The 19,703-nt window shown below is 31.0% G+C and overlaps 1 protein-coding gene across 1 annotated transcript; it reads right to left on the bottom strand.

Annotated features, from left to right (window-relative positions):
- Positions 1-1,679: 1,679 nt before the first annotated feature.
- LOC118192484 (uncharacterized) lies at positions 1,680-6,393 on the bottom strand. Its single transcript, XM_085813760.1, has 3 exons — positions 6,287-6,393; positions 3,380-3,427; positions 1,680-2,287 (listed from the first exon to the last, which is right to left on the bottom strand). Exons 1-3 carry the CDS (start codon positions 6,296-6,298, stop codon positions 1,742-1,744), a joined length of 606 nt encoding a protein of 201 aa, XP_085669886.1. The 5' UTR covers positions 6,299-6,393; the 3' UTR covers positions 1,680-1,741.
- Between the last annotated feature and the right edge of the window lie 13,310 nt (positions 6,394-19,703).

Genomic DNA, 19,703 nt, shown 5'->3' on the forward strand with positions numbered 1-19,703 from the left:
CGCGCTTTCATTTGTGAAGTTTTAAATTTTCTTCTCGTGTTCTGAATTTTGTTTTGAAAATTATCAATGATTAATATTAAATTACAAGTACTGCAAACAATCAGCAAAAAATTATGATTACTGAGTTAAAAATAAATATTTAGTTTAAAATTAATGCCACGATGCTTTGGGTTTCAGAAACGAAGGTAAATAAAATTTGGTGTTAAACACAATTATCAGATTTCGTTTTGAAGTTTTCTGATTAGAATTTACAAGTCTCTAAAGTAATAGTTAGGACTTCGAATATAATCTTAGCTCGGATATAGCTTCATATTTCATCTGAAGCTACTACCTTTATTTTAAACTAGCTGTACCCGCCCGGCGTTTCCCGTGCATTTAGAAAATGCAGATAAGTGTGAAAATGCAGGAATAGTAGTGTAGGACATGTAGACTGTCTCTCTCTCTTCCCCCCCCCACAAGCTACAAAAAAGAAATGAATTGTAATTAATCGATTTAATGTATCGTCAAAACAGCAAACTAACGCTAGAATAAAGAAATCAATTGTTACAATCGAACGTTATTTGAAAACAAATAATAATATCAGTGAGTCAAAAAAACCGTGATTAATTAATTATAAATAATTTTTTAAAAATTTTTCTAATTCAAAAATCGAAAATCGGGCTTCGAGGTCTGGTGGCCAGCCCCTTTGTGCTTCCGTATAAAAAATTCCAGGTCCCTGCGTGCGATAGATTTGGCTGGAGAGCTCGGTCAGACAGACAGACAGACACATTACACTTGCTTTTATTATTATAGATGATCATATTTTCGGAAAGATTATTCAAATTAAGTTTTGTTTTAAAGTTTAATAAAATATATTTTTCAAATTATTTTCACACTAAAATCTTAAAAACTAAATTTAATCACATTTTGCATTTTGTAATGTGGTCATCCCATCTTAAATAACATTTACTGATGTATTCTGTTGAGAAAAGTAAACATTGTTTCGGTAAAATTTTAAACTCTACAGTAATATCAAAATTTAATTTGTTTAAACTGCTACATAATGCTGCAACTAGTTCATAAATAATAACAAATATGTGCTAAGAACAATTAATTTTAATAAAAGTGTTATAAGAGCTCAAATAAAATTTAATTTTGAAATTTTTTTTAGTTTACTTTAGAATACTTTGTTTAGTTTACTTTACAATTTCTCAAAGAAAAGTGCCCCGTGTTTGAGCTCCTAATTTCATGCAATTTAGATTTCACTGAGTTTCATATCACTAATTATCATTCACTGTGTTTCTAATTCATTGTAACCTGAATATATTGCAAACGTATTTTTTCTTTAAAGTACTTGGTTTGTAAAGCAGTACGACAAAACAAAAAATCCTTTTAAGAAAGCAGGAACTTGAAATCGAAAGCCTTCGGTTCTTTCATTATTTATGTGTGACATTTCCATATTTTATTCGCGTTTGTTAAATCTCTTCTTGTCAAAAATTAATTTCATTGAAAACTCTTATTGTTCCTTAATTACATTACCTTACAGTATTTATGTTAAACAAATTTGCAGTATAATACGCTTTATTTATTTATTTATCACCATGTTATTCAAGAATTACCTGATATCATTTGCGTAGTACAGTTTCAGCTTAAACTCTAAATGCTGAAGATCATGTCAAATAATTAATCCGCAATATAAGAAAGTTTAATTATCACATCATTTATTTATCACATCCTTTAGTTTATAAAGTATTTAACAGGATTAAAATCCATAACGAGCGTATCCCAGGCCTCCGAGAAGACCGCTGGATAGACCATAGCCACCCAAACCAAGTCCACGACTTCCTAGAATTTCGTAGCCAAGACCTCCATATCCAAGATCTCCATATCCGAGACCTCCATTTCCATGGATTCCATATTGCAGGCCATTTCCAAGATTAGATCCATAACTAAGTCCACCATTTAAGGAGCCCAGACCTCCGTAAACAATTCCAACACCGTTTAATCCATGAGATCCACCCAAACTGCCATATCCCAATCCGATTCCAGCATGAGGAGCGGCAGAGATTACTTGAACAGCAGCTGGGTTCTGGTTGGCGGTTCCTGGTTCATTGGTCTTCACCTGAGCCCTAAAGCCAGCGTGGTCGGCAACATAGTTCACCTGTCTGTGAATTCCTCGAGCATCGGTGAATCCGTAACTTCCTTTCACTCCGCTGACGCCGTCTCCGACTTCTTCCCTATGCTGCTGACTATGGTGGTCTTTTATGTTATATCCAAATTTGTATGGTTGGGGAGCATGATGAACAGGCTATAAACAGAAGATTTCATTTAGAGTACCAGGAAAAAATCTTACACAAATTCAGAATACATTTTTAGTTATATATATATAAAGTGTGTTATGTTCGTTTAGCGTTAGGTAATAAACAAAACGGTAATTTTTTTTATATATTTTACTCAAAAGAGATTTTTTATTACTTTTTTATCATGCAATAATTTTAATTTCTAGTCTGAGTTTATAGTGATTCCTTAATTTGTAATAAATAAATTGTTTTATTGAAAGATTTCAAATATTTTACTAAATATTTAACTCATAATTTGTGAGAAATTTGTCGAGCTAACGTACGTTTACCAATATTCCAGTTTGAGCGTAGGTTAGATTCAGAATAACTATGAAAATATGAAACTTTACAGATACTGATATCTGTTATTAACAATAAAATTGCTATGTGAATAATATTAAAATTGAGCATTGTACAATTTCAATAATTTATTTTTAATTAAAAGTATTGGAATATTTTTCTTTGGTCTACATTTTTAGCTGTCTTTTCTATTATAGTATAAAAGAATTAGTATCCTTAAGTAATTTTTGTCACAGGCATTTCTTTCATCATTAAATCTTCTTCTTTCATAACAATAGAGGAAATAAGAAATAATAAAAATATAAGTGTTGTGTAAGCAATTTTATTAATGTTAACTATAAACGATTAGTGAAAGCTTATTTTCCTACTTCTGTTCATGTAATTTTTAGGAGCATATTATTTCGTTTAAATGTTACAAATATATGGTTTTAGTCCAATATATAAAATTCAAACTTATTATTTTAATTGGAAGAGAAACTGTCCAATATTAAGCAAAAAAGCAACTTCATTTGAAGACTTTCAATAAAACTCAAACTAGTTGATTTCGACTCAGTTTTGGGCAGATTATCTATGCAATTCCATCAGTTTCGATGACGACTTCTTACTCCTGAGGGAGCTATGTTTAATAGCCCTTGAAATCGATAGTTTTAGATAGTTCTTGAATCGATAGACAATGCTTAAAATAGAGCATGGTATTTATTGGAGAAAATTCAATTGATACATAAAAATATTTATGGCGATTAAATGAATTTTTTACTTACGACAACCCATGCGAATGCAGCAGTAGCTACAATAGCGATGATGAACACCTGTAAAAAGAACAAATAATTGTTACATACAGGAACGAAGAGTGCTAATGTAATTAGATCAGTTTCGAACTATTTACATCAGTCAACATTCTTATTGTTTTCTTCTCTGCCTTATTTATGAAAAAAACCTTTTCATATACAATTCTTAGCCTAAAGGGGCAATTTGCGCAGAAAGGCTGTTAATTTCGTTTTAGTATTTTACGTTGATTCACTACAAACGGCGAATCACCTTTTAAATTGTTGCCACCAAATATTAGAGCCATGTATTATATTTAAAGTAATTAAATAATGAAGAACCTGCATAAATGTATGTATGTTTCTCGCATTGTGATAAAACAACGGTACCTAGAGCCATCAAATTTTGAATAACATATGTCTCCACTCGAATATGGGCATCTGGAATTTGTTTTGTGATCTATTTCATATTTTGGAAAGTAATTATAAGTTTTTGATTAAGAAACACAACGATTTCAAAGCGGGCAATAGCAATACTGTACGGAAAAAAAAATATCTTCATCTCGAGCGCGCGAGACTGTGTAGGGAAATTCTAAAATGTGTTCTTTTAAATATTTTGAGATATTGCTGTTGAATTAAATTTTATGGTTTAAGTGCGAAGAACATGATATTTAATAAATAAAGGTAACCCACAAAACGTTAAAAAAACGTGCCTTAGGGCGTAATATAAAATCTGAAAGCTTTCAGATTTTTCTTTTGATTTGCTGTAAAATCATACAAAATGACCATTAAACATGAAATATTCTTCACTTTTAATGTTACGAGTTGACTGTATGCCGATACTGAATCCTCCCGTTGATTTTTGCTTTTCATTTTGAATTTGTTTGAGTAAATTTAAATTTAAGTAAAATCTCTTTCCCTTCACCCGAATTACTTATTTTAATTTTTAAAGTGAGAAATTAAGCAGAAAGTAAAATAGTGCTTTCGCATAAATGAAATTTTTTTTCCTAAAATCTTATCGTATAATCTTTTAAATGTTGTGTAACATACTCTAAAAGTTGTTTAAATTATACTTCTTCATAACGCAGTGAGTAATGTATTTCTACCTATAAATACGTCCCCGCAGTCAGTAAATTCCTAATTTATAAACATCCTCTTTTATTATATACATTGTTTGATTAAATGCAGTGTTTGCAAACCATATCAAACCGAAGCGTCGATAATAGAATTCACTGGTAAGAATTTCTAATTAAACGACAATTAGACAGCTTTTTTTTTTCAAGCATAACATTTTCAATCTTTTTAATGCGATTTGTAATCCAGAATGCTGAATTTAAATCTAATACGCTTCGTAATTCTAAACGCTTTAATATTAACACAAACTATTTCTTTTTACTTCCTTGTACGAAGTAAAAAGGAAGTATTGTAATCGCGAAAAGTTTCAGGCAGCATATTTCAATGAAAATATCCATTTTGACCGCTATCGAATGCAATTTAACAATGTTTTTGCGTGATATCTGTACGTAAGGACAGAATAAAATACTCTTTTCCTTCAAAAAAAATTATAAAACTGCTTTAAAATTAATTCTGAAGAGAATTTTTCGTGGCGTCTGTACGAACGTATGTACGTACGTGCGTACGTACGTATGTATCTCGCATAACTCAAAAACGAGTAGCCTCAGAACGTTGAAATTTTGTATATAGGACTGCCATAACATGTAGATGTGCACCTCGTATTTTGGTTGCAATCGGCCGCACCAAACGTATATAAATATATTTATATAAGTATATTATATATCCACTCGGCTCAGTGATTTCAGTTTCTTTACTCTTATATGTTTGTAAATTGTACATTTTTTGCTTTAAAAATGATTGAATTATGTTATTTTTATCTTCCGGTTAAGGATTTTATGCCTTTAGTAAATCTGTGTGCAATATTTTTAGAGTTATCAGCAATTTTAAAGTTGTTTAATTGCCGCTAAGCCTGTTTTTAACGGCGGCCATTGATGTTTACATTTGAAACAGGAGACTAGTGGATTTGTTTCTAATCTAGAGTAACTTAGCTTCGCAACAACAAAGATAACGCATTAATTTTTTACTGCCAATTAAATCATGCTTAATTCTTTCTGGAATTTTTTCGAGGAAATAAGCGTTTGAGATTTAGGTCGTAATTTTTAATATAGACATTTTGAGTTTTTATGTATTTTTGCCTTCTCGCGAAGTGAGAACTGAATTAATTAAATGAGCAATACTCTATCGTCTGTGAGAAACTGTTTCTTTTTTGTTTTGTTTGATTAATTTCTTTTATACATAGTTCTAGCTTTATTATAGTTTTTGAATAGAACATGTGGCAACGATTAGATAATTCTTTAAATGATATACATTTTGTGCATTCTGAGTTATAATATGAATGAAATATAATACTGTTAAGTAAACCTAGCGCCAGAGTGTCGCTATGGTAAACAAAGGGAATTTTAAAAAATGCGTTTATTCTATTGCGGTTTATGCGCTGTCGGCGAAGTAGGTTTAATTCAATCTAATAAGTTTAAATAAAATGCAAGAAAAAATGCGTATAATTTAATATTCCGTACAAGGAAGTCATGATGACCCATCAGATTTTTTTAATTTAAATTTTGCGAAAGGAATCTTTTAAATTTTTTTAATTCGTTATCTATACAAATTAGACTATTTAAAAAAAGTATTATAAACTATTTTAATAAACTATTATAAATAAGACTATTTGATAAAATTTAAAATAACATTAATTAAAAAAGTTTTTGTCAGACAGCTGTCTTTTTCTCCTTATTAAGTTTGGAAAATTTGTATGCAATATTTTAACTCAAAACTTTTGATATGAAAAATAATAACAAAATAGAAATGAAATAAATACTATCAAGCCTTTACCTGAGAGATCATGTTGACTGTTTGTTGCTTTCCGATTTCCAACTGATATTTGATAAAATTTCGCCGGTTTATATAGTTTGAAAATATCTCGCATTTTCATTAGGTAAGGAGATTAATTTCTCCGGATGAATGGTTTAGCATTCCAAGCAAGTCTCGGGTTCCATTAAACAAGGTTAAATGGCCACAAATATGTTGAGAGAGTGTCCATGAAAATGTTTCCCCATTAGTTATGTTGTAAGTTTTATGAATAATTCATAACAATTCTCTGAATATCATAATGTCAGATATTTTTATAAGGTAAAGCCGGTTAGCGAAATGTCGTAAAATGTGGTTACTGTGTATGATTTATTTCTCATACAAAAAATTGCTTCATAGCATATAAAAGTATTATACCTATACTTAAAAAAATATTCTTATATTTATAAAATGTGAATAAAGTATTTTTATGTAATTTTCAAAACGAGGCCGTTTTACATGCACTGTAAAACATTGGAAAGCAATATTTCAAATGTTCCACATGTTTAGATTGAGAAATAATAAAGAATAATTGACGTTTTGAATAAAAATCTTTCTTTCCTAGCCTGTAAGAAATTTTACATTATGCCATCTTTTGCTATACCGCTTTTCAGAACGATTAAAAAGGAATTAATTCTGGTTCAATTTTTATTGAAAAGCTATGTAGTAAACCATTTTTTAACCCTTCTAAATTCTGTTAAAATTTTCTATTCCTGTAATCTTTATTGTTCCTTTAATAAAGTTTTCGAAATCTTTGTCACACTCTGTCTCAGTTTTACGTTTTTTCCTTTTGTTTCAGACAAAACGTACTTTGCCCACATTTTCCATTTACCAGTTCATGCCACTCGTAGTTATTTCTTGAGCATAAGGAATTATCCTCCTGTTTTCTCTAAATTCATGCTAAAGAAGCAATTTAAATGAGAGAAAGCTTGATGACAAATCCCACGTATGTTTTTACATGAATTTTAAAATTCAATTTCTCAAAATTTTTTCCGCGATTAATTTCCCATCTCATTAGAAAATAACAATGTAGATTATTATGATAACAGCGCCGTATTTACATGATTGCCGTCTGAAGCCGAAAGATTTTGGTTAAAGAATTTTATTACGAAAACGTCGAACGAAATTTATTATTATTTATTACATTACGAAAGGGTAAACAAAAGACAACGCCTTTATCTACCCTTTCGTAACTCTTGAGTGCGATATCTCCTTAATCGGGAACCTCAAATAACAACCAAGTGGTTAATACCGCCAATCACAGGTTGTTCAACAAAGGTTCAAATCCTAACGAACGGTGGAGGGTATTAGCTGCATGGGCATTTCTGTGGTTTTCTCCATATAAATGTCATCCAGTTTCTCCGGAAAAATCCTGTACAAGAGCTTTCTTCAAGCAGATAACCCTCGTGTACTTTCCCACGTTCAAATAACCAAACCTAATTAAATATGGATAGGTGCTTTATCCAACTTTTGGTATTAATACCCTATTTCGAATGAGATTTGAATCTGCACATTCTAAATCTGAAAATATGTGTAATAACATGGGTAGGCATCGTAAGTAAACTTTGAAGTTTGTAGTTTAAATTGAGCAAGACTTACTTGCTTCCGAAAATAAGGCTTCAGTGCTTTGTATCTTAAAATGAGTAAACCAATAGCAGTAAGAAAAATGTGAAATTTTCCAGATTAGATGAATTTACTTCAGTTGCTTTTATATTTAAAATTCTTAAAGCATTTAAAAAGGCGGTTTGGAACAAATGAATCTTATTTAAGAGGCAGAATCTGCGTGTTGAAGATGAGAATTCTGCATCAGATTGTATCTTGATAAGAAAATAAATAAATAAACCTTTTTATTAAAACCAGAGAGCATCTAAGATTGAATTTTGCGAAATTTTAAAACAGCATTAAGAAGATACCAAAAATAAACAGAAGTAGAATTTTCCCGGTTTTTAGAATAAATATTTGAGTATAGTTTGTCATGCTTAAATAAAGTTATGATAATTTTAATACTTAAATTTGTATTCTATATTATTTGCATTCATTCCGTCAAATAAAAATAATTTCCATGTTTAAAAAAAATACGAACTCAACAGAACTCAAGTCAACTGTTTTTTAAGCAAAGCTCTAAATAAAAATATGTTCTTCCTTAATGACTACATTTTGGAACAGGATGGTTCATTTACATCCCAAATAATAATATTGTGGTGACTTTCCATTATATTTTCATTAGATTACAATTTTGAACATTTATGACTTCCGCAATAAAAACATTTCATTTAAAGTTCTAGAACCTGCATTTTTTATTTCATTCCGCTTAAACTTCGATAAGAACCCTCTCTTCCATTACTTTGATCTATTTTGTTTTAGTTCATTGTAATGACCACGTAAGACACTAAGCATTAATTCTCTTCACTTAACAGTTTCATGAACGCAATGATAGAAAAATTCGTTAATAACATCTGTTCGGACTTGGAGTACAGCAAAAGGGAAAGCATACGAAAATGCAGGGGTTACTTGACTAAAGGACGGTTTGTTATACATATGATTGCCAGAAGAATGTTTATGTGCATGGTTGCCGGAGTTTGACACATTCTGAAAATTTGCCTACATTTACACAGGCGGTTGCGTTAATTCGCAAGTACCAAACTGAATTTTGTGAAATGACAAAACTGCATTAAGAAGATGCAAAGTAAGCTGAAATAGAATTTTCTAAATTTTTAGTACAAACATTGGATTTAATTGGGTATGCCTGCATAAAGCCATTATAAATTTAATACTTCAATTCGTGTTATATGTTATTTAAGTTCATTTCGTCAAATAAAAGTAATTTCTATGTGAAAAAATAAATAAAATAAAAATAAAACTCAAGTCGATTGTTTTTAGCACAGCTCTGAATCAAAATATATTCTCCTATAATGACTACATCTCGAAACAGGAGAATTCATTTATATCCCAACCAGTTTTATTTTAATGATTTTCTTTACATTTTCATCGGATTAGAATTTTGATATTTGATGACTTCCTCGATGAAAGAAATTAATTAAAACGTTCAAAGACTTCAGCTTAAGGTTTGATAAGAATCATCTCTTCCATTACTTTAACCTTTTTCTTCTTTTTTTATAAACTTTTATTGTAATAGCTAAGTAAGAATTTAAACATTAATTTTACTCAACCTGTTAGTTTCATGAATAGAGTAAGGGAAAAAACAAAGATTTTTTACATCGTCGTATAGGAGCATATTTAAGAATGTGCAAAACAAAATGCTTTTTCAAATAATAAGTTTGTAGGCTTTATTTTGTTTTATTAATAGTTATTTTTATTTTTCCTACCTATGCTTTCCTACCAGAATGAGTTTTCAGTTTCACGCGGTATGCAGAATAGGGTAGCATCTACTATTTAAGCTCAGGTCTGAGGTACTTCAATTAGGGAGCTCGAGAGTTAGAGAGAAAGTGTACCTTTTCACTCCGTTGGGTTACGTGCCTGTGAGTCAATAGGCCTTTTTTTATGTAGGAGAAGTGAATACTGTGTAATGCCATCGCCGAGACCGAACCTGCACCTCTCGAATGCGCGCCGAGTATGCTACCGTTACATCACGAAGTCAGGCATAAAGGGGGAAGAAAATATATTATATACTCCCCATTTTAAAGGGTGACTGGGAATTAGGGGACCCAATCACCAAATCCAGTTGGTAAAGAATCATCATCCACCACCCTTTTTTAGTTCGGGCGCCACTTTAGAGTAATGACACTTTTTTTATGCAGGAGGAGTTAAAACTGTGCAATACCCTTGCCGGGACTCGAAACTGGACCTCTCATATACGCGCCAAGTGTGCTACCGTTACACCACGAAGGCATGCAGAAAGGAGGAAGAAAATACCTTATAAGTCTACCCCTGTGAGTTTTAAATAAGAGCCAATTACGTGGTAACAACTCTGTGAAGCTTAGGCTGTTCATTCTATTTAACTTTAGTTTAATTTTACATTTTCTATTTCAAGTTCAAGCCGAAAGTGTCTTTCTGTACGCCCAAGTAGGCCGTCTGTAAATACCTTGAGTTCGAATATAGGAGTATTTTAACTCCTCTTCGGAGCTGTTATTTACGCTACAAGAACTTAGCTAATAGTCGCTTCTCAGTTCTATATACTAATTTACTAAATTCTAGCAATTACAGGACTGTATTTCAACTAGAATATTACAAGTTAATAATGGCCATTCTTTTTATTTATAAGCATTCTCTTTGGAAAATTTTTACAATTTCGTTTTCTAAATACTTATAAAGTTGTAATGTAATATTGTAAATTGTAAATTTACTCTTGTAGAAAAAAATGTAGAAAAGTTTATTAACAATACAGCTTTGTTTTACAGCGTATGAAACTGTATGTTAACCAACATGGTAATATTTAAAGGATAAAATCTAATTAAATTTAACTATTTTTTTTATTTTAAAAAATAACTTTTGAAGTTTAACTCATACTTCATATGTCATTTCAAAAAATGAAAAGGAGATTCTTTGAAATTCCGTCAACAAGAAAAACTTTTACAGCGGGCATTTCATAAAAAATTAAAACATAGCTCTTTAAAATCCAAAATACATATAAATCATTTTCTGCGGAAGAAATTAAATATCAGTCTTATTTTTACATTTTATAAAGTCAGACTTATAAGAGTACTCCAATCTCTCTAGCTGAAGTGGAGGAATACATCTAGATTTAAAAATTTCAAGAGATCAGATTGGAAGAAAGCATATCAAAGTAAAATTTAAAACTAGGCAAAGCAGCAATCTCATTTTGTTCAAAATCTACGCCAAAACTGCTGTTTTGCCGAAAAATATTTGCATTCGAAGTTTCATTATATCATTTTGTTTTGTTTGCAGGATATCTGTAACAGCGTTTACTAGGCAATCGCAAATTTGTTGTTTTAAAAAACTGAAAGACTGTAATCCAGTTTTGCTATAGTACTGATAAACCTAACAGGCAGTTCAAATTATATACATCTTCTTCATTTAAATATGGTTAGACTAAAGCAGAAAAAGTAGTTTAAGCAGGAAGGTAGAATAGTGAAGCTTTAGTCACTGATGATGAAATCTTAATACGGAAGATGGGAGTTTTTCCTGTCTTGGTATCAAAACATTTATTATTAAAAGAACTTTTAATAATAAATTATTATTAAAATTAAACTTATATAATAAATATTCTTCAAACAGGAACACTAGAAAAAGTTGCTTATTCTAAGTTTAAACTTTTTCTAAGTTTTTCAACGAGGTCCTTAATTAAAGACCATTCGTTAAAATTTAAAAAAAGAAAAAAACAGCCTTATTGTTATAGTGCAAGTTACAAAAGATGCACTATTGAAAAAAAATATGATGTGTACATCACATGACTTCCTTGTGCGGAATATTACATTACATTTCTTTCTTGCCTTTTTATTTAAACTTATTGGATTGAATTAAATCTACTTCGTCGATAGCGCATAAACGACAATAGAATAAATGCACTCTTTAAAAGTCACTATATTTGTTTACCATAGCGACACTCTGGCGCTAGGTTCATTTAATAGCGTTATATTTCGTTCATGTTATAACTCAGAATGCACAAAATTTATATCATTTGAAGAATTATCTAATCGTTGCCACATGTTCTATTCAAATGCTATAACAAATCTAGAACGATGTCTAAAAGGAATTAAGCAAACAAAACAAAAAAGAAACAGTTTTTCACAGACGATTCAGTATCTCTCATTCAATGAATTCAGTTCTCACTTCGCGACAAGGCAAAAATACATAAAAACTCAAAATATCTATATTAAAAGTTACGAAGTAAATCTCAAACACTTATTTCCTCGAAAACATTCCGGAATGGATTAAGCATGATTTAATTCGCAATAATAAGTGAATACGTTATCTTTGTTGTTGCGAAGCTTAGTCTCTCTAGATTGGCAACAAATCTACTATTCTGCTGTTGAAATGTAAAGAAACATATCCGCCATGTTTAAAAATTAGGCTTAACCGCACTTAAACAGCTTTTAAATTGTTGATAATTCTATAAATATTACTTGCAGATTTCCTAAAGGCATAAAAACCTTAACCGGAAGATAAGAACAACATAATTTTTAAAGCAAAAAATGCACAATTTACAAACATATAAGAGTAAAGAAACTGAGATCACTAAGCCGGGTAACAGAGTGGATATACATATAAATATATTTATATACGTTTGGTGTGGCTGATTGTAACCAAAATACGAGCACATCTACATGTTATAGCAGTCCTATATACAAAATTTCAACGTTCTGAGGCTACTCGTTTCTGAGTTATGAGTTTCTGAGTTATAATTTTCTTTGTGTCTGTACGTACGTATGTACACCAAGAAAAATTATCTTCAGAATTCATTTTTAAGCAGTTTTATAATTTTTTTGTAGGAAAATAGTCTTTTATTCTGTCCTTACGTAAAGATGTCACGCAAAAATATCGTTAAATTGCATTCGATAGCAGTCAAAATGATATTTTCGTTGAAATATGCTGCCTGAAACTTTTCGCAATTACAAAGCTTCCTTTTTACTTCGTAGAAGGAAGTAAAAACGAATCTTCAAATGAAATATAAGACTTTTTAATGTCTTATATTTTAAGTTTTACGTTACATGCTCATATCAAATTCAGCAATCTCACTATTTAAAAAACACTCATTATTTTCATTTTTATTATTACTTATTTCCTTGATTTCAAATAGATTATGTGCTAAAATGGATTGTAATTGCTTAATAAATCATTTATTATTACCACACATTACAGCAATTCGCAATTTAAAATAGCACAGATGAATGGCTATATAATTACTGTACACTATACACAGATAAAATATTAATACATTTGTAATAATTACTAGGAAATTTTGTATTCTATCAAGTGTATCAGGTCATGCTCATGAATGAGTGTGAGAATTTCGTTGAGAGATCAGTTCGAATTTTCACTGAGTTACTTCAGAAGCAGAAATATTTAAACTGAAAATGCATTTAGTGCGAAATTGCGTCTTTTTCTTTAAAATAAGGGGATTTTTAGTCACTTGAAAATACATGCGTGTATTGAAACATAAAATTAAATGATTATCAGAATGAACTTTATAATATTTTATTAAAATTATAATATCTCCGAAAATACATTACAAACAGCTGATATTCATATACAGAGGCTGTTCGCACATTTTTCAGACGATTTTGATTTGATGACCCCCCCCCCCAAAAAAAAAAAAAAAAACATTTCTTCTGCTTGGAATTTTGTTTTTAACTGCAGCTGTACTTTTGAAAGTATAGATTATGGTCTGCTACTTGACAGTTTTGTTTTCATGCAAAATGTCCCTTTTAAAGAAGCAGTGGATGGAAGGCTATGTGTGTGTTCTTCCCGAAGAAAATTATTTATATCTGATTATTAAAAATCGTTGTGAAAGCCATGATATTTCGATATCTAAAGCTACGAAACGTAATGGCCAGCAACAAAGGGAAAAACTTCAAAAATCTAGCTTCCAGTGGGAAAATTATTCCAAATACGTATCCAAGGAATGTTTCGAATGTTGCAAAAGTAAAATCTTTAATGTCAAAAAAAAACCGCTAAATCAAAGGACAGTTCTAAAATTATTAAAATACTCAGTGTCAGCTGTAAACAAAGTGACTAATGCTGACTGAAATCTTAAAAGGCGAAAAAACATAATGTGCATCGTCTTTCTCAAGGCCATTTCACCGAACGCAGAACATGCTTCAGAATTCTTTATAAGAAACATTTTTTCGGTCAAAAATGGAAAACTTTTTTCACAATAGACGAATCTTGGGTGTGCTTAAATAAATGGAATAAAAAAAAAAGGTCCATTTACTATCATCAAAAAGGAGAACAAAAATCTTAAAACATGGTTCAAGGAATCTAAAGAAAGCTTTTCTAAGGGATTTATGTTTGTTGCTGGTTTTTCATATAACGGCAAATTAAAAATAAAGAGAGTGGAGAAAAATGTTAAGATGAATTCCACATATTATGAAAAACGCATTTTATAACCAATTCGCTAAATGGTTTTTATAACCAATCCAATTTTCAAATATATTCGTATTTTATAACCAGTCCAATTTTCAAATATAAAATACCACTGTGATCAATCAGTAAAACTGCATTAGGGAAAAGCAAGCAGCGACACCTCAAATCTATTGTTAATTTCCTGGAAAACATGGAACAAGAAAATTGGTATCAAGGCCATACACTTCGCTATCTCACCAAGAAATCTGATCTATCACCAATGTATTTCTGCGCTTTTCGACTTTTAAGCAAGTTATACTGTAGAGAGATATCAGGTATTTTTTGAAAGCAGGAAAGATGAAAAATATGCAACCTCTTCGCCTGGAATACGAGCCCAGCATGCAGACCACGAAAGCATGCCAAGAAGGCGGGAGAAATACCTTATAATACAAACGTCGACCTACAATCTCCTTGGACTTTGGAAATCTTTTCGAGAGAATGGGATAAAATATCTCTTCTGATACTACAAAAGGCTTCATTGTCTTGGAAATTATGGTGTACAAAAATAGTGAAGAATAAAGCTTATCAAACAGATCATTTGAAAGATAAAAATTTTACGTAAAATATTCTGTAATTGCAATGAAAATCATCTAAAAAATGACCTAAATCATCTAAAAAATGATCTAAATCATCTAGCCTTTGTAGTTGGTATACCAAACTTTCAAGAACTCCAATTTATTATTATCATAAAGTCCTAAAATAAAGGACAAACAAAATTTCTGAAGTTAATAAATATCGTCAAATGGACCCCATTCTTTTTCTTTGATAATGTAATATTCTCTCGTAATGCATAGAAATGAATAATTTTAAAAACTGGTTAATATCCACCCTAGTCACAGTTTCCGCAAATTTATTTCGAAAAATAATAAGGCCTGTAAAGCATTTTGATTTCATTGCGTCATTTAAGAATTTTAATAAGAATAATGATCGTAAGTGTACGTTGGTAAACTCATAAGCACAAATTATGAATGCTCAGTCCGATATCTTTCTTTATATTTAAAATAATAAAAATAGGCCGCCCAATGGGGATAGTGGTTAGCGACGCTGACTACCGAAGTGCCGAAGTGCCCAAGCTCGAATCCCGGAGAAGACGTAGTTTTAAATAGATTATAGACGTACAGTGTCCGTTTGGCATCGGGGCGCTCCAAACATGCGGCGAGCCGAAAGTCCTCTCGAGAGTCGCTGGTAGGGTAAGATGGGCGGGAGACTCTCGAATCTTCGGGTGCTCTCCATCAAAACTAAGGGTGGAATTGACAAAGTCGTACTGTCACCTATATGGTGCTCAAGGCTCTTGCCAACGACAACCCAAATCTTGCCCCTTGCCACGATGAATTTCGTGGGCTTGCTCTGATATCAGAGACCTGGTCTGATGTTATTGTCGATCGGGGTGGGGGGGAATAAGTCACAGTAATAACAACAGCAATAATAAAATGCCTTGTCATTAAAACATTCTACCAACTGAAAAGCATAGTGTCAACAGATGTAACATTGTTTGTTTCGTTCATGTTCACTCGGCGAATATTATCTTTCGTCTTATATGCCAATCTTCTGACAGGATCACTCTTTTACGATTTCATTCATTTAATAAAATTAACTACAATTTTTTTACCTAAATTAGCCCTTCTACGTTTTTTACTTCCTTGTACGAAATAAAAGGAAGTATTGTAATCGCGAAAAGTTTCAGCCATCATATTTCAACGAAAATATCTATTTTGACCGCTATAGAATGCAATTTAACGATGCTTTAAGGACAGAATAAAAGACTCTTTTCCCCCAAAAAAATTATAAAACTGATTTAAAATTAATTCTGAAGAGAATTTTCGTGATGTCTGTGCCTAAGTATGCACGTATCTCGCATAACTCAAAAACGAGTAGGCTCAGAACGTTGAAATTTTGTATATAGGACTGCTATAACATATAAATGTGCACCTCGTTGCAATCGGTCGCACCAAAAGTATATAAATATATGTATATATGTATATATATATATGACTTGATTAATAACTATGATTTTAAGGAATTTTAACGATCTGCATTGCAACTGGATGATTTCAAGTAACGAGCTCGTGATTAAGACAATTAATTCACTTCAAATAGACCATATACAATGCTACAATTTCGAGAACCTTTATACTACCTTACCACTTGAAGAAATTTATACCAGCTTATTTGCTCTACCAGATATAATTCCACAGATTTCGACAATAATTGATAACGAAAAATGGCAACTTTATCTTTCGAGCGTGCTTTTCAATAATTTTATTCTCTTTAACAATAGCATCTTCAAACAAATTCAAGGGATCCCAATGGGGGGGATTTTTCGAGCGCTGTGTGTGAATTATTCCTTTTCACAAAAGAATTGACCTTTGTCCGTCCACTAAACAAAGAAGAGCATAAATTTTACCAACACATATATCGTTACATTGATGATATCATAGCCTTTAACAACCATAACAAAATAGAAGCTGCTAATATCTACCCGACTTGCTTAAAAATAAATAATACAAATACGGAGCAAAATAATGTAGTATACCTTGACCTAAATATTATTGATTACAATTTTATTAAAGTCTATGATAAGAGGAGAGAATTCACTTTTTGTACACTAAAGTAGTTTAGAATAAAAAGAATATGTAATACTACAGAACACTTACAAGAAGAAATACTTTACTTGGTCACACTTTTGAAAAATAACCAAATTCCTCATAAAATAATTAAAAATATCTTAAAAAAAGCTGGCATTAGCCTTACCAATTTTTAGATAATTTGTTTTGGATAATGAAATTTTATGCTTAAAGCCCAATGGTACGGTATAAATTGGATGGTTGATTCAGATAATCTAATGTAAAAATTGTATAAATGTACAGATTATTCTCCTAAAAACATTTTCTTTCCTCCAAAGATTTTGGCACTATACTTTAATACTATTATTTAATAGTTTTAAATTACTTAGAAGGCCAAATTATACTATTATTAACAAATCGGGCCTTTTTCATTTTTCATAGTAGCTTGACCGCCCTCTAGCTTGAAGAATGACGACTTTTATTAACAAATGACTTTTTTCCAATTTACTCTTTCTTTTGTGGCCAAAAATAAGTAATTTTAGCTGAATTAGCCATTTTCACTTATTTGTAGCAGTTTTGTTCTCCTAATAACTTGACTGACGCAATTTTGAGTACTTTCCGTGTCTTTTCACGTCTGTCACACCCTCTATAAAAAAAAAGGTTGGGAAAAGGAATTCCCGCCAAAATTACAATCTCAGCCCATTGGCCTATGCAGATTTTATTGTTTCGCCCACCTACGTCACGCGACGAGAAGGAAGGTTGGTTGAACACGGAGGAGTTTTGCACCCTTTTCTAAAATTTTTTCGGACGCAAAAGACGGCACCTCCCAGGTCAGTTTTTTCGTTTCTTTGTCTGTGTTTTTTTGGTCCTAATAAGACCCTACGACGTTTATTTTCTTGCAAATTTAATTGCATATTAATTTAATTACAGCACCATTCTCTTTATAAAAGTTCTATCTTCTTTAAGCTATACAGGACCAGCCCGTACGTTGTTGTAATTTTTCGACTAATAGCAGACCGCTATTTATTTTATTTTGATTTTAATTTTACATTGCTCGGAGTTGCAATTACTTTTTAACACCCTAATGTGTTTTTCATCGGACTCGTCGGGAAAAAGGAACAGAGCAGTGAAGCTCCAAAAAAGATTTATTCCGGAATATTCATGTTTTTTATAAAAACATTTTTCGCATTAAACAAGAGCTCCAAAGGTCTGTTTCAGCGAAACGCGTAATGGTATTTAGCCTAGTTCGACACTCAGTTATTTTTCCCTTGAAAAGCCTGTTGAGGGTACGAGTGGGTTAATTTAACATTTTCCACTATGTAATTATTGTATTTTTGTATTTTTGCAATTTATGTTTTCATTGTCATTTTGCATTTTATGTATTGGCATTTTTTATATATATTTATATATTTTTTACCGTCAATCTATTTTCTATGTGTGTTATCTTTTCACATATTACAAAGATCAGATTAATTTTTTCGTGCATTAGCATGTCTTCCAACGTTAATTTTAGGCGGTTTTTTTCGCGTGTTTACAGTTTTTTCCAGTTTTTCCAGACAATTATTTTCTTCTTAGTTGATATTTTAGTAATACAGCGTTGAAATATTTCGTGGAGCTACAGCTCCTGGTAAATTTTCAGCAAGATCGCTGCAATGTTTCTACCTACTACTATTATTTCATATTTTTTTGCAGCATTATGCGCAAAAAATTTTTAAGACCAAATAGGTCTTACGTCTAATTACTTGTTAGCTTTACAATTTCTTTTCAATTATATATATATATATATATATATATATCCACTCTGTTACCCGGCTTACTGATCTCAGTTTCTTTACTCTTATATGTTTGTAAATTGTTCATTTTTTTTGCTTTAAAAAATGATTGAATTATATTGTCCTTATCTTCCGGTTAAGGTTTTTATGCCTTTAGTAAATCTGCATGCAATATTTATAGAGTTATCAACAATTTCAAAGTTATTTAAGTTTGGCTAAGCCTAATTATTTTTGCGACGGCGGACATCTTTGTTTACATTTGAAACTTGGCAGAATAGCGGATTTGTTGCCTAAAAAACTAAGCTTCGCGACAACAAAGATAACGCCTTCTTTTATTATTGCGAATTAAATCATGCTTAATCCATTCTGGAATTTATTCGAGGATTTACTTCTCGAATAAATTCCAGAATGTTTTTTCTATTGTTTAAGATTTACTTCGTAATTTTTAATATGTATATTTTGAGTTTTTATGTATTTTTGCCTTGTCGCGAAGCGAGAAAATGAATTGAATGAGCAATACTGAACCGTCTGTGAAAAATGGTTTCCTTTTTTTGTTAGCTTAAATTCTTTTATATATCGTTTTAGATTTATTATAGTATTTGAATAGAACATGTGGCAATGATTAGATTATTCTTCAAATGATGTAAATTTTGTGCATTTAGAGTTACAATATTACTCTCATGCATCATTTTTTTAAATGAAGCAAATGTTTCGAGTGCAAATTTTAACGTACTGGAAAAAACTCTTTGAAGTTGATGCCAGGAATTAAGGTATTAGATGGATAGTATTTGAATAAAACATGTGGCAACGATTATATTATTCTTCAAATGATGTAAATTTTGTGCATTTAGAGTTACAATATTACTCTCATGTATCTTTTTTTTTAAACTAAGGAAATGTTACGAGCACAAATTTTAACGTACTGGAAAATGGTGTGGTGTATTTAATTATGGCAAACCACACGAGGGCTATCTGCCTAAGGGGAGGGATGCCTTCGTGGAGGACTTTCTAAGGAAAACTGGC

The sequence above is a fragment of the Stegodyphus dumicola genome, chromosome 3 (assembly GCF_044657685.1).
Source record: "Stegodyphus dumicola isolate Sdum_Otavi_A_Nest chromosome 3, ASM4465768v1".
NCBI lineage: Eukaryota > Metazoa > Arthropoda > Arachnida > Araneae > Eresidae > Stegodyphus > Stegodyphus dumicola.